At 35.5% G+C, this 15,682-nt stretch overlaps 1 protein-coding gene across 3 annotated transcripts in view; it reads right to left on the reverse strand.

Annotated features, from left to right (window-relative positions):
- ssp3 (short spindle 3) overlaps positions 1-15,682 on the reverse strand; it is a 288,289-nt gene that overhangs the window by 131,972 nt on the left and 140,635 nt on the right. The window contains exon 7 of one of the 3 annotated variants that reach the window (XM_067766978.1): positions 8,977-9,581. The exons of 1 other annotated variant lie outside the window; for it this stretch is intronic. In XM_067766978.1, the coding sequence (XP_067623079.1) occupies positions 9,578-9,581 (4 nt within the window). In that variant the 3' untranslated portion in view covers positions 8,977-9,577. Of the gene's footprint in view, positions 1-8,976; positions 9,582-9,613; positions 9,825-15,682 lie in introns of those variants that run through there. One more of the 3 variants, XM_067766977.1, reaches the window with a different exon arrangement.

Genomic DNA, 15,682 nt, shown 5'->3' on the forward strand with positions numbered 1-15,682 from the left:
CATACAAAATGTATGTCCTGCCTGCAATGTGTCCCCACTTGACACCAACCATCTCTTCAGTTGTAACGTAGTACCAACGCCTCTAAACACCCCTCTCACTATGGTCCACCCCTGTTGAAACTGCAAGTTTCCTTGGACTCCCGTTAGAGGTCATTGATGACAATTTGTGATCGGTCGCACCTTTTGGATGAGGCGAAGCACTGCTACAACAACAACAACAACAAGCAGTTTACAGAAGCAATGAAAATAGTGATGCAAAGAAAAGCCGAACTCGATTTTCGAAGGAACCGGCATGCTAGACTTCTTTAAGATTGTAAAAGAACCGAGGGCGGATGCATTTCAAGGTTCCAAAAGAGGCGAAGATATAGACTCAAGGGGTTCATAAGGGCAATTCATAGTTTCCGCAACCCATTTGTCAACCTCACCTACGCGGGGCGTATACTGTTACAAATATGCATGTATAATGCACATACACATTTACCAGGCGAGGATCTGGGGACCCTGAATTCCTCATGAGGGGGCGGGGGTATAGCCTAGAAGCTTCAATGTTCCCGAAGTGGTCGGAATAGTATCTTAATGGTGCTTATTACCGGAACGTACCGGATCTATATCCAGCGAAGACCATCTACATCGGTAACACTACCCAACGCCATCGGGGAGTGTCCTTATCGTTACAACAACAACATAACAGAAACTCGATTTCAACGAAAGTTGACATTAAAGTTATGTACTTTAATGTCTTAAGCGATGAGGATTTTTCTTTAGTTTCTTCCATGGATCTGCATACACTTATAATCCACAACCGTTTATCGAAATATCCTAAAGACATAACCTTAGTTGATTACCCCAAATCACTTTTTTTTACAGAAAAATTAGGCAGCTCAACTCGCGTCTAACACTTTAGAGCCCCAAGTGTGCGTTTTCAACTGAATACATTCCATCAGGTACTCTGTCATCTCGGTATAATCTCTAAACCAATGGTAAGATAAAACATAACGAACAAGAAACGTCCCGTCTTCCAAAGCTTGGCAATGATTCAAGATATAACAGAGGATCCGAAGGGAACAGACGGGTAAGTATGTTTAAACTTCTAAAGCTAAGCTTCTTTCGTTTTTTCATACGCCATTGCATGTCTTACGACCGGCTTATGAATTACTCTAAAGGCATAGGTCTATTATTCCTAATCGGTCGTACGCAGCAAAACGAGTCTGTTCATCCCGCAGCCAATGCAACCCCTCATTCCCCTAAATAAATGTCTTCTTCCTTTTTTAGAATTATAAATACGAACGTTTGGGTGTGAAGATTTCCAGGTTTGCTTTTGTAACTCAAACACCCCTGAATGGCTGGATGGACTTGGAAAATATATATTGGCCCACAGATAGCCAACTGTCAGCTATCATGAACTAGCTCTGACATTTTAAAAAAGGGTCCCACGTCATGAGAAGACTTACTGTTTTAGTTCTTTTGAAGTCGTAACACTCCAGCTATATTTCCCTAGACCAGAGATACACAACGCCAGCAGAGCTTTGAGCACATAAGGTTGGGGTGTCAATCGCTGCGATCGTAACGACATGTATGTGAATACCGAACATAGTTTTCTGTTGCTCTACGAAGCACCCAAGCGTACGTGTGAACTACAAAGACCAATGAGTATATGACGATGATATAAATCGATGTCAAAGCAAATTTCGTAAAATCGGCACTATTTATGGGCCATTTTCGCTATACACGAGATCGTTTCGGGATTTTTTTTTTCGAGATAATTTCGGGGCTGTTTCGAGCATTTCAGGATTATCTCTCGGTCGTTTCAGACTTTTGGGGTAATTTCTGGCGACTACTAGGGTATATCTCCGGATCATTTCAGGATTGTTTTACGAATATTTTTAAATATTGCCGAGTCATATCGAGACTATTTTTCGGTCTTCGGAGCTGTTTCAGGATAATTTTGAGACTATATCGCCTAAATTCCGGATGTTTTGAAAAATTATATGATTATATGATTAATTATTATATTCGTGAGCGGTTATTGTTGTAAAATCCAGGCTCAACGATCTAACATTTCCCAAAGGATTAGGGTTGATATCCGGTTCACAACACAACATTGAATAGTGCCAGATTGTAGCATTGCAAAAGCAAAGTGTACTGTTCAGAAGCTAATCAAGGAAGACGCAGCTCGTAATTTCTCTATGCGGCCCTCGCACCTGCTCTCTGAGAGCAATGTTCAGTGTTTGCATTTGATACTTTTTAGTAGCAGTAGCAACGAAAAATATGCTATGCTACTGCTCAGGGCTGTAAAAGACGAAGTAGCTCGTAGCAGAGCCTAAAAACTACTATCACTTTTATGTCCTACGGCTCTGCTCTAAGCTCTGTTCATGTCCAGAGCGGCAAAGTAAGAGTGTCATAGTACTTTCACTCACTCACAATGTTCGACTTAACGATGTAACTAACTAGCGGGAGCAAAATTCTGCCACACAACGTACTGCCGCTGTGGACGCATAGAGTGACGAAATCTTTAAATATACTGAATAGTGGTTTACAGACTGGGTCGCTAAAAAAAAATTTAAGTAATTTCGCCTCGCATACGCAATGGTAGCACAACTGTGTTATGGAATGTGGACTCCCGATCTACAGCCACATTAAACGAACATTTTAGTTAAAAAATCTTCGAGTGAAATAATGCAATCACACAAAATTTTATTTACATTCACAGAAACATGCATAAGTATGGAATTTTATAAGTAAAATGCGGGAATATCCTTGAACGTCTCCACAGAAACACTAAATACAAACATTATCAAATTCTGAATCAGATGTAAGCATTCACCAATCTCAGCCGCGGTCAAAACCATTGCAAAAATCAAGCAAAAGCAGATGAAGGAGAATTAAACAAAAAAAAACACAATAATGAAGATTTAATGTGTGGAGCGTGGCAGTAGTTTGCATTCACACAAAATGATTTCAAAAGGATCAACACTAAAAGGCAAATACACAACACTATCTACTAGTAGGCACAAGCGTACATGAAGCACGAAGTATAAATTTGGGCGCATAATCTCCTTTTTTTATCCACATATTTGCATTTTAACTTTTGCACAAGAAAAATATTGCATAATTTATAAGAACGCAACAGGAAAGCTGCTGCAGATGAAGTTTTGCAACTTTCATGTTTATTTCTCAGCTCAATGCTGAGTACAGTGCAGCAAAAATTTAAAAAATTGAATTCTATGAACATTATGTATATATCAGCCTTAATATCGTAAAACTCATCACTAAGTTTACCTCTGTGCTTTCCACATACCCGACTCGCAAATTGGATTGCCTGAATTTTAAATATAGTGCTTCCACCTCTCCTATTGCTCCTTTTCTCTCCATTTGGATCTCCCTTCCACTGCTGCGTCCTATACTATCGCTTTCTCTCTTGCAGTCTCATTCTGTTCACACTCCTATTTCCACTATTGTTTCCAATCCCACTCCGACTCTCACTCTATTTTCCTCCTTCTCCCAATCTTACTCCATCTCCCGCACCAACTCTATCATAAAATGAATATCTGTGCCAAATTTTGTATAGCTGCTTCAAATTGTTTTGAGAAGGGACTGGGTAGTGGAAGAGAAAACGAGGGGTGAGAAGGAGAGGAAAGGAAATTTGTATATAACAGTAGGTTTATGTGGTAACTTGGTAAAGCGTAGGCTGTACCTAGCTAATGAAAAGTTATCGCTGCAACGCACCGTATCGATGTGCTTCAGATTAAAGGAATATGTGTACTGTATATTAAACTCTGGAAAAGAGGGTGCTGCCAAGGCTATTCATGGAGCAGAAGCGGAATAGGCGTAGAGAGAAGGGGAAGAGAAACAGAGAGAGAAATAGGAAAGTTAAGTGGAAGAATAATAGTTATTTCTAGCATGTAAAGTAGATCCGGCAGACGTTTGCCTGCAATATAAAAAAAATTCGAAAATTGTGTGAGAGTTCGCATGTCAGGTCGAAGATTGCTTCCAGTGAAAAGGAGTGAGAGCTGAGTACAATAATCGGCATTTTGAATATGGCCGGGAATCAGTTGAAGTCGCGCTGATAACTATGCAATGCAAAAGCGCTCTCTCATACTCCGTCAGGATGTCAGGCTCTGGTTTTCAGGTTCTTTTAAACAACCCGGAAAAGGTTTCTTGAAATTTGTAAAGAGCTCCATTTCCTTCACCAGAAAATCTAGTCCTGTTAGGCTGACTTCAGCAGGAAAAGGAAGGTGGACTACCAAAAAGCGGAAGTTTGTTGATGATGCACTGATTACGAATCCGTTATCTTCTACATCCACTTTTTCCATCCCAAAATCTAACCCAGATCTACATCGCAAGGTTATTAAGAAGACCCGCCTTCATCATTTGTGACAAGATAAACGATGTCTCAGTTTAAGCCCCGAATGTCGCTCGCATACGCCGACAATGTTAAGTTGTTAGTGTCTATTCTTACGCCAGAGGATAGATTATATCTTTAGGCCGACCTAAATTGTACAGTTGAAACTCAAAGCCTTTTTTTTAACGTTGCATATCCATAACTACTATATACATATGTGACTATAAAATTTATCTGAATGTCCCACATTGAAAGCTGAGTGAATAGTGTTAACGCGGCCTACGCTTTTATTAAGCGTTTGACTAAAGAATTCAAGGACACTTTTATTAAAAAAAAATTTTTTAATGGCTTATTTAGGAACTTCAGTCGCTATCACATTTATTGGACGGAATCTTTCTTCTATGGCCGTCTGAAATATATACAACTATCTACGCTAGAGACGCTAGAGAGTTGGTCGAAAATGCTTGGTATTGTGACGAATATTAGCATCACTAAGCTGTTAGTAAATAATCACGCAACAACAAAAACATTAAAGCTAGCCACACTTATGTACAAGGCAACGAAGAGATACCTCACACACACAGATGTAGTCATAACCCTGCAAAAATCATTGGATCATGTGGTCCACTTGAGTCATGCTAGAGTACTTACCATTATACTCCACTGTAATGCAGCAATGGACCAACTCATGTTTCTACACGAACATATTGTAAGCTGATCATTGCTCGTTTTTAACGATTGTAATCACTACACGATGTTTATTGGATTGTGGGTACTCCATGGATTACTCTGATGTAATGCGGAGTGTAATGTCCTAGGACATCGCAATGTTAATTGGACCATATTTTTTGTATGAATTATGGTAAATTTTGGAGCACTCGCTTGGTCCATAGCGAGTACTCCATACATGCATGAATGGAGTACTCGCGATTTTTGCAGGGAAGCCGAGGTAGTTACTCACAAATACACACGCATATGGCTATGGGAGAGGCGTGGACTACAGATATACATAAATATCAAATCGACCCAGGTTAATGTATATATCTGGTAACTAACCAAGCATGAGCTACAACTGTTCGCGATATTACTAGACTATATGAGAAATGTGTGAACGAGGAAACCGAGAGTATAAAAGCAGCGCAAGCTGGGTAATAACGAATCAGTTTGATTTAAACACGCAATTAGGTGTGAAGTATAAATGTTATTGTGAAGTACTCTCGAAGTTGTCTAATAAAGCCCATTTTGCATTACTGAATATTGGAGTTATTTATTCAACAGTTTAGCGATACGAACGTTTGCAGAAGGTGTATAATAACAAGGATTTCCCAAAATTCGTTACAATATGTTAAATGAACCAGAGGCTAGGCTAAAACTCCCGCTTTGTCGTGTACAAGAACCTTACCGCTTTTTGTATAAGGATTTCAATACGATTTCTTTAATTTGGATACCTCTGACGCGCTAAGCCTTCCTAAAGTCCAGCACGTCTGAATTATTTTGTTTTTTGTTTTTTTTTTCACTTAAAGATTAAAGAGTTACAAGGGGCCTTCGATCAATTTGCAACAAATATGTTAGAGTTACAACTTTGTTGCCCTAGAAAATATTGCTCTCTGTACAAAGCTTAACATTTCATACTAATTTTTCAACTCTCTACCGTTTTTCCTTACATAGATTTTTTACCACAGAAGTGAAAACGCCGAGTAAATCCCTGGCAGCATATTGCATCAACAAGTAGGAATTACCTGGTGCCCTCGCGAAAACTGAGAAAAACCTGGTGAAAGGAGAAATGATGGGGTTTCCAGGTGTTGGTATGAAAATTTACTTATTTTGTAAGGTCCACTTTCCCTAGGAACTAAAGCTTAGCCACTTCAGGATTCCAAGGACACGTTGTGGTTAGTTTAGCCTTTATTTATAATTGAGTGTCGAGCTGGTCGTATTTTACGTCGCTCCTGTTATTGATGCCTCATCTTTTGATATAATATCGTATTATAAATAAATTAATTCAATTAAATGTACGAGACAGTGACTCTAAAATTGGTGATATATTGATGCTTATTGGTGGTCTACCAATTGTGTAAATGTTGGATATTTTAAACTTGTTGAGTGATAGATATGAAAATCAATATAAAAACATAAACATAAACATATATGTATTTATATAACTATGCCGTGTGTGTGGGCAGAAAGTCGATCGTACCCAATCTAAGGTGCAATGCTACAATTGTAAAAAACTTCTTCATTTGGAGTGCATTTATCCAGGGTCAGCTGATGATGATAAGCTGTTTATATGCAAAGTATGCAGCACTACAAATACTGGTTTGGCCAGTTTGTCTGCTGAGAACGTTAACGATAATAACAACAGCAGTAACATTAATAGCAATAATACTCAACCAGTGGCTCGTTTCTCTCTATTCAAAGAAATTGCCGAGCTTAAAGCTGAGAACGCGCACATTTTGTTGCTATTAAACTCTCTTGTTGATTTTAAAGACCAAATAGAAGAAAAGTACAAACAACTAATTGCTGAAATTCGTTCGCTGAAATCTGCTGTGGCTGATAAAAACGCCAATATTCTTGAGCTTACGTCGAAAATTGAAAAGCTTCGTTCTGTAGGCGTTGATAATGCAAATACTTTGCCGAGTCATAACACTGATGCTACTAGTAAGAGTAAGAATAAAAACACTCTACCTATTTCTTTGTCTACTAGTACCTTGCCTACGATGTCGTGTACAAACCCGGTTATGCATACCCAACACCAAACACCTCAATCGTATAGCGCTCTTGTGGCTAGTGGGGCTGCACAAATCATACCAAGTGTTGCCTCTGATACAAGCAAGAAAGCTCTCGCAAATCATAAGCACTGTACGCCAACTTTTGCTTCGTCTACTGCTGCAACTAAGAGTACGACCGCTGATGCGTCTGTTAATGGAACTGCGTGTGAGACTTCCATCGATCCCAAGCGGAAAATTAGCTCATACGAGTTCTCAAACCACCCTTAGTTATTGGATCAAACAACAACAGAGAGCTTAGTGTGGTTGCAACACTTAAATTTAAATGGTTACATATATCGATATTATATCATATTGTAACGAATGTTAGCAGCACTGAGCGATGCTATCGTCTCTAAGCCGATGCTAACCAGTGACGTGAATGCACATCAATAATTCAATCATTATGTATCTACATAAACGAATAAATAATTGCGTCTACACATATGTACGTATACGAGCAGCGGAGCGGCAATGCACAAACACATGCATATATCTTATTTGAGTTGTCACAAGAGAGAGCAATAATTTGTGCACGTAGTTGTGGCTGGCGATTTTGTAGCCGAACTAACTAGTAACTTCTGGAAATCGAAGAGCCTAGAAGTATGCAGCGTAAACTATAAAAGCGGGGCAGGCGAGTAAGAAGTAATTCAGTTTGATTTGAGCTATCAATCAGTTTGATTAAGCACGCGATCTGGCGGCCAATAGTAGAGTTTCATTTGAGTTATCAATCAGTTTGGTTATTAAGCCAGCGAGTAGCAAAGTATAAGTGTTATTGTGAAGTACTTTAATAAAGGCCATTTTCCATTATTCAATATTGGAGTTATTTATTCAACAGTTTAGTGATTCGAACTTAGCAGAGGATTGCAAATAAGAGGATTTGCAAGTAAATTCGTTACAATATGTTACAAAGCATGCTAAAATTGATTCAAAGAATTTGAGATGTTTTTCGTTAATTAAGCAATGTTCCAATGCGGAACATCTATCGAAAGTTAGTTTCAAGCTCGAAGTGGCTATGAAAAGATTTTAAATGGCAACATCTGGCCCGCAAATTTTAAAGTACGTCCTTTTAATTTTTTTCAAAAGGTAGTACCCGAACAAAAAACCCCGTAGTGGCACAAGTTTGTGGTAATTATGGCAGTCACCTTAATATATAATTTCAAAATGTATCTGGGCTAAGAACTAAATATAAATCTATATTTATTTCAAGTACAAATTCTGATTATGACATCTTTGTCTTTGTTGAGGCTTGGCTTAATGCAGATTTCAACGATAATGAATTCTTTGATTCAAATTCTTATAATGTATACCGCAAAGACAGGGATGTTATCAAGACTGGACTATCCAGAGGGGGAGGAGTACTAGTAGCGGTTAAAAAATGCTATCAGTCGTCCCTAGTTTCTCTGGATAATGAAGACTCCTTGCTAGATCAAGTATGCGTTCTAGTGCAAGGCTCATCTAAACTTTTTATTTCCGTTTCTTATATTCCCCCTGCTAGTTGTGACATACTTTATAAAGATCATGTTGATAATGTAATAGCTCTTGTTTCTAAGAATAATGGGTCTGGTGACAATTTTTGTGTATTGGGTGATTTTAACCTCCCTTACGTAACCTGGTCCTTTTTAGATGATAGCCGATCTTTAATTCCCGGTAATATGTCCAGCTTTTGCGAAACTTATCTGGTAGATAAATTTTTAAGCATAGATCTAATTCAAATAAATAATTTTTGTAATAAATTAATGAGATTTTTGGATCTTATTTTTATAACTGGTAACATGAATTTCTCATTGGACGAGTGCTCTTCCCATCACTCCAGGGTGTAGGGTTATATTTATATTCAACTTTAAATGTACCTACTTTAAATAAATTGAATTTTTTTGTTCTTGTTAATTTTTATTTTTCAATTGTAAAATATTGTCTTTCAAAAATTTTCATTCGGTTGAAATATTTAAAAACGTTTTGTAACATACTTTTAGGAGCGGTTAAATAAAAATATTTTATAAAAATAAATAGTGCTTATTATTAAATAGTGATTTATATATTAAATACCACATTGGCGATCTAGCCAGCCAAACATTAAAACCGTCCTTCAAAAACAACGAATCAAATTTTAATTCTTGTACGCTGTATGAAATAAAAACGCCACCAGTTGATGTTCAGCAAAAATCGATTTATTCTCTTCCTAGTTATATATTATGCGAATGGAAACCATATTGACTTCCGAAAACGATACCATAGTTCTGTTTTCTATATCCAACTTATTACGTTTTTATCAGCAAATTCTTAAACAAATTGTTAAAGGTGGTGCACTTGAACAAACTTTAATTGATTTACAAAAGACCAGCGAAGAGATTTATTTAAATTCACTTTCAAATAAAGTGCGTAACATCTTGCAACGTCCAGCTCTAACTCGCTAAAAGTTTTGTAATTCGTACCTTTAAACTAGTGTGAAGTGTCCCCACTACTCGAAGAATTATCTGAAAAACAAGTTGAAAATATATACCAAATATATCGTGAACATCACAAGAGCCCTCTCTAACGCGTATTTGACGTAGACGTGGTGGTCCAAAAACTAGATTCACTTCTATAAAATTAGTTTATTTTCAACTGCAAGACGTCGTCTTCGTCGTATTTTTAGATTGTCATTATTTCAGACGTTACCGCTGCATCATTAACATCAGCCTTTCAATCAAACATTGCAAGAGCAACAACAACAAAAGCTACAAATACAAAACAATTAAAGCCATTGCACAATACATTGTCCAATTTCATCAATCAATTTTAAAGCCATTGCGACAAATATTTGGTGAGCTGTATCTAGTATTAATATTATTTATATGTATCTGTATATGTATCAAAATAGATTAATAATTTGGGTTTTGTAAACGCTCCTTTCCGGACATTTTTATTTCTTCCTATAATATAATTTTTGTAGTTATTTCTATTAACAATGTTTCATTCACCATCAAATAATATACGTACATCTACACCACGAAATCAAGTAAACGATTCACTTATTGAGTTGGATAATGAAAATTATCAAAATGATTTACCAAATCCATATGTGAATCAAAATAATGAAATTTTTGCTACATCGGTAAAACTTCCCCAATTTTGGACTAATTGCCCTGAAGCATGGTTCATCCATGCTGAAATGCAATTTAGTCGAAAGAACATTACTCAGGAAGGGACAAAATATGAATATGTCATAACTGCACTTCCACAGGATGCAATTATGACAATTCTTGATTTTATTCAAAATCCTCCTGAAAATGACAAATTTTCTGCATTAAAAAAAATTTTAATTGAACGGCACTCATTAAGTGAGAATGCCAAATTAGATCGAGTGTTATCCGATTCAGAAATGGGAGATCGTAAACCTTCTGAGTTTTATCGGTCTCTAGTGCTACTCTCTGGAAACAATTTTAGCAAAGAAATTCTTAAAAAGCTTTGGATAAGGAAGTTGCCCAAAAATTTAAGTATTATTCTTACTAGTTCGAATTTGAATGAAATAAGTGAATTAGTTAAATTAGCCGATAATATTTGGGAAGTTTATAATAAAAATGAAATAGCCTCAGTTAGTAATTTTCCAAATTCTAAAAGCGAAAATGCAATTATTTCAAATTTGGTTCAAACAACTAACATGATGTGCAAAAATTTTGAAAAATTGTCATTAGAGATCAGTGAAATTAAAAATCAGATGAGTCAAAATTATTCAAGGTCCCGATCTTTTAGTAGGAATCGTTTTAGAAGTCCTTCTAGATATCGATCAAAGTCTCGTGACAACCCAAATTGGCTCTGTAGGTATCATTATAAGTTTGGTAATCAGGCTTTGAAGTGCGAACAACCATGCGCTTTTAAAAATAATAGTTCGTCAAACTAAAGTTATCCGTTGTTATGGCGACAAACAACGGACATTTAGACACCTTTACACGTCGCTTATTTATTTTTGATAAAACAAACAAACTTAATTTTTTAATAGATAGTGGAGCAGAAATTTCAGTGCTTTCGGTTTCAAAATCTTCAAGTTTGAAAAAGTAATCAGATATTATTTTAACTGCAGCTAACGGTTCAACGATTTCGACATACGGCAAAAAACTTTTAAATATTAATTTAGGACTGCGTCGCGAATTTCCGTTCACGTTTTTAATAGCGGATATAGCTAAACCAATTATCGGTGCTGATTTTTTGTGTAAATATGGTCTCTTAGTTGATGTTAAACGCAAATGCTTAGTAGATCCGATAACAAGTCTTTCAGTTAACACAATTTCATGTGTTTGTAATGTTTCGCTACCAAAAGTTTTCGCTGTTGATAACAAATTTACAAAGTTACTAAAAGAATTTCCTTCTTTATTTTCTGAACCAGATTATTCACAACCAGTTAGACATACAACAGTTTACAGATTAGTCACTGAAGGAAATTTTCCATTTTCTAAACCAAGACGTTTAGACCCCATTATATTCAAAGTAGCTAAAACTGAATTCGATTTTTTAGTAAAGACAGGGATATGTAGACCTTCTAATTCAGCAGTAGCATCTCCTTTACATCTTGTACCCAAGAAGGAGTTAAATGACTGGCGTCCTTGTGGAGATTTTAGAAGATTAAATAACAGTTCCTGATCGTTATTCTTTGCCCCATGTTCATGACTTCAACATGAATCTAAGAAATAAGAAAATATTTTCAAAATTAGATTTGGTAAGAGCTTATCACCAAATTCCAATGGCAGAAGAGGATATCTATAAAACTGCAATCAATATGCCTTTTGGCATGTTTGAATTTGTACGAATGCCTTTCGGGCTTAGGAACTCCGCGCAAACTTTTCAACGATTTATTAATGAAGTAGTTAATGATTTAGACTTTGTTTTTACATATATTGATGATCTCTTAGTGGCAAGCGAAAATGAGGAACAACATTTCAAAGATCTTCGCGTACTATTTCAGCGCCTAACGGAGTACGGTTTAAATATAAAACCAAGTAAATGTACTTTTGGCGTAACAAATGTTGACTTTTTAGGACATAATATTTCTGAAACGGGAATTAGACCCTCAGAAGAAAAAGTTTTAGCCATTCGAAATTTTGATCGTCCAAAATCTATTAAGCAGGCACAAAAATTTATTGGTATGGTTAATTATTACCATCGATATACACCAAAATTAGCAGAGTTTACGACAGTTATCTATGATTTAATTAATAGAACAAATAAGAAGCGAGACAAGATTTTAATTTGGGACGATACATCTAATAAAGCTTTCGAATGCATTAAAGAAAAGTTTGCATCTGCGATATTGTTAAATCATTTTAACAAAGATGCAAAACTTTCTTTAAATGTAGATGCATCCAATACGGCAATAGGTGGTGTCATACATCAAACGTTTAATAATAAGTCAGAACCACTTGCATTCTTTTCAAAGAAATTGTCTCCATCCGAAATTAAATATAGTGCATTTGATAGGGAACTATTAGCTATTTATTTGAACATTAAACATTTTCGTTACCTTCTAGAAGGACGTGAATTTAAAGTTTTCGCAGATCACAAGCCTCTTGTATTTGCTTTAAATTCAAAAACAGAACGCAGTCCAAGATAGACTAGACATATGGAATTCATTGCTCAGTTTACGAATGAAATTAGGTATATTAAAGGACAAGAAAATGTTGTAGCTGATACATTATCTCGTGCGTTTGAAGTAGAAGCGATTAATAATTCGGACATTAATTTAAAAATTTTACAAAGTGAACAACAACAAGATAGTGAATTAAGCAAATTTTACCTCAGAGCAAACATTTTTAAATTTGAAACTAATAAAAATTCCTGTTCTTAACTTTAATATATGGTGCGAAGTGTCAGGAGAAAATCCTAGGCCTTTCATTCCAAACAATTTAAGAAAAATAATATTTGATATGTTACATGGGATTTCACATCCTGGTAGTAGAGCTACACGTCGTTTGATAGTTAAGAAATATTTTTGGCCTAACATGAATAAAGATATTAATACTTGGTCTAAAGAATGTATAAGTTGTCAAAAATCGAAAGTACATCGTCATACAAAATCTCCAGTTATGAAAATTCCAATTCCAAAATCTAGATTTGAACACATTCACTTAGATATTGTTGGACCCTTACCTGTTTCAAAAGGATATCGTTACATATTAACTATAATTGATAGATTTACACGTTGGCCAGAGGCATTCGCACTAAGAGATATTTCTGCAGTTACGGTTGTAAATAAATTTTTTAAAGAATATATTTCACGTTTTGGAGTTCCATTAGAAATAACAACAGATCAGGGATCTCAATTTACTTCAAACTTGTTTTCAGAATTAACGAAACTTCTTGGAAGTCATCAAATAACAACTTCTGCTTATCATCCCCAAGCTAATGGAATGATAGAACGTTTTCATAGACAGCTTAAATCTTCAATAATGGCTAGGAATGGATCCAGAAATTGGTATGAAGAGTTACCGATCGATTTTTAAAGAAGATATTTCAGCAACACCGGCTGAAATGGTTTATGGACAAAATTTAAGATTACCTTATTTGTTTCAACTACAGAGAATATAACTTCAACGGATGTTTTAAGTAGTTTGCGTGAACATTTTTAAAATTTTAAATAAAATTTGGAACATCATCAAAATTCTAGTGGTATTTTTGTTCCAAAAGATTTAAAAGATTGTCATTTTGTTTTTGTACGTGTAATAAACAAACATTCCTTGCAACATCCGTATGAAGGTCCTTATAGAGTTATTGAAAAAGATATTAAAAACTTTAAAATTGAAATAAACAATGAAATTAAATCTATTCCTATTGATCGTTTAAAACCAGCAATGATTGATAAAATACAGATACCTAACACAAAAACAAAAAAGAAAGTTACTTTTAATTTATTTAACATTAAATCTCCGGAAGGGGGAGTATTGTAGGGTTATATTTATATTCAACTTTAAATGTACCTACTTTAAATAAATTGAATTTTTTTGTTCTTGTTAATTTTTATTTTTCAATTGTAAAATATTGTCTTTCAAAAATTTTCATTCGGTTGAAATATTTAAAAACGTTTTGTAACATACTTTTAGGAGCGGTTAAATAAAAATATTTTATAAAAATAAATAGTGCTTATTATTAAATAGTGATTTATATATTAAATACCACACAGGGTACAAAGAAGTTTACTGATTTTAATTTTAAAGGCGTTCCTCAGGGCAGTATCCTAGGTCCCCTCCTTTTTGTTATTTTTATTAATGATATATCCTCCTGTTTTTTATCTTCTGAGTTCCTTTTGTATGCGGATGATCTGAAAATCTTTTCAAAAAGTTCGTGTGTTTCTGAAGCCCATAGTCTTCAAAATGATCTGGACAATGTAGCCAATTGGTGCAGAATAAACCACCTGCAACTCAATATTACTAAATGTTTTCACATAACTTTTTCAAAATCCCGTTCATTAATTCCTACATCATATGATATTAATGGATCTAAACTGGCTACGCAGTCTAAAATACGAGATTTAGGAGTAATTTTTGAGTCCAAATTTATGTTTCATGATCATATAAATCATGCAATTGCTAAATCATACGCAATGCTTGCCTTTATACGCCGTTGCAGTACTGATTTTACTGATCCATACACCCTAAAACTTCTTTACACCTCGATGGTTCGTTCCACGTTAGACTACGCTGTGTTTATATGGAGACCATTTTACGATTGCCGTATAAAGAGGCTAGAACGGGTACAAAAGACCTTCATAAAATTTGCTCTGGGCAGATTAAACTTTGAAGAGCCTATTCCGTCTTATAATGCTAGATGTCTCCTTATTAACCTGAAGACGTTGGATAACAGAAGAATCTTGCTTTCGCTTAGCTTTGTGTTTGACATCATTCAAGGCATAGTAGACGCTCCGACTCTTTTACAACGAATTAACTTCTTGGTTCCTCAGAGGAACCTAAGAAGTAATGATTTGTTTTTTACTGAATGTGTGAGGACTAACTATGCATATTATGCTCCTCTCATCAGAACCTTACGAGAGTTTAATTTGTTCTCGAATTCTTTGAATATAGATTTCTCAATTGGAAAATCTAAATTCAAATTACAATTAAATGAATTTTTAACGTAAACAATTATTTTGTAAATATATTTAATTCGTTATGTAGTCTGTAAGAAACATTGTGTTTCAAAGATTATAATATTTAAATAAATAAATAAATAAAAATGTAAATTAAAAGTTAAATAGACGAACAGTACCACGAATTTGCTCTTGCCAAATTGCTGTTGCATAATGTAATTAAAAACAATGTTTCGGGCGGATGGCTTGAAAACACGTCCTTTCCAACGTCGCAGACAAAGCAACCGGTGTTTTTGTAGCGCTAAAGATACTCCCAGAAGATTTTAGGGAGTGTTATCGATGTTGATGGTCCTTTGCCGGATATAGATCCGGTACGTTCAGGTAACAAGCACCATTAAAGTACAAGCCCGACAATCTCAGGAACGATTTAATATGACCGCATTGAACATTCTCGGCCATCCCGCCCCCAACCTCCTAGTTTCATGCGAAGTTTTGGGTCGGTCGAGCGTTGGCTGCTAAAAA

The sequence above is a fragment of the Eurosta solidaginis genome, chromosome 2 (genome assembly GCF_040869045.1).
Source record: "Eurosta solidaginis isolate ZX-2024a chromosome 2, ASM4086904v1, whole genome shotgun sequence".
NCBI lineage: Eukaryota > Metazoa > Arthropoda > Insecta > Diptera > Tephritidae > Eurosta > Eurosta solidaginis.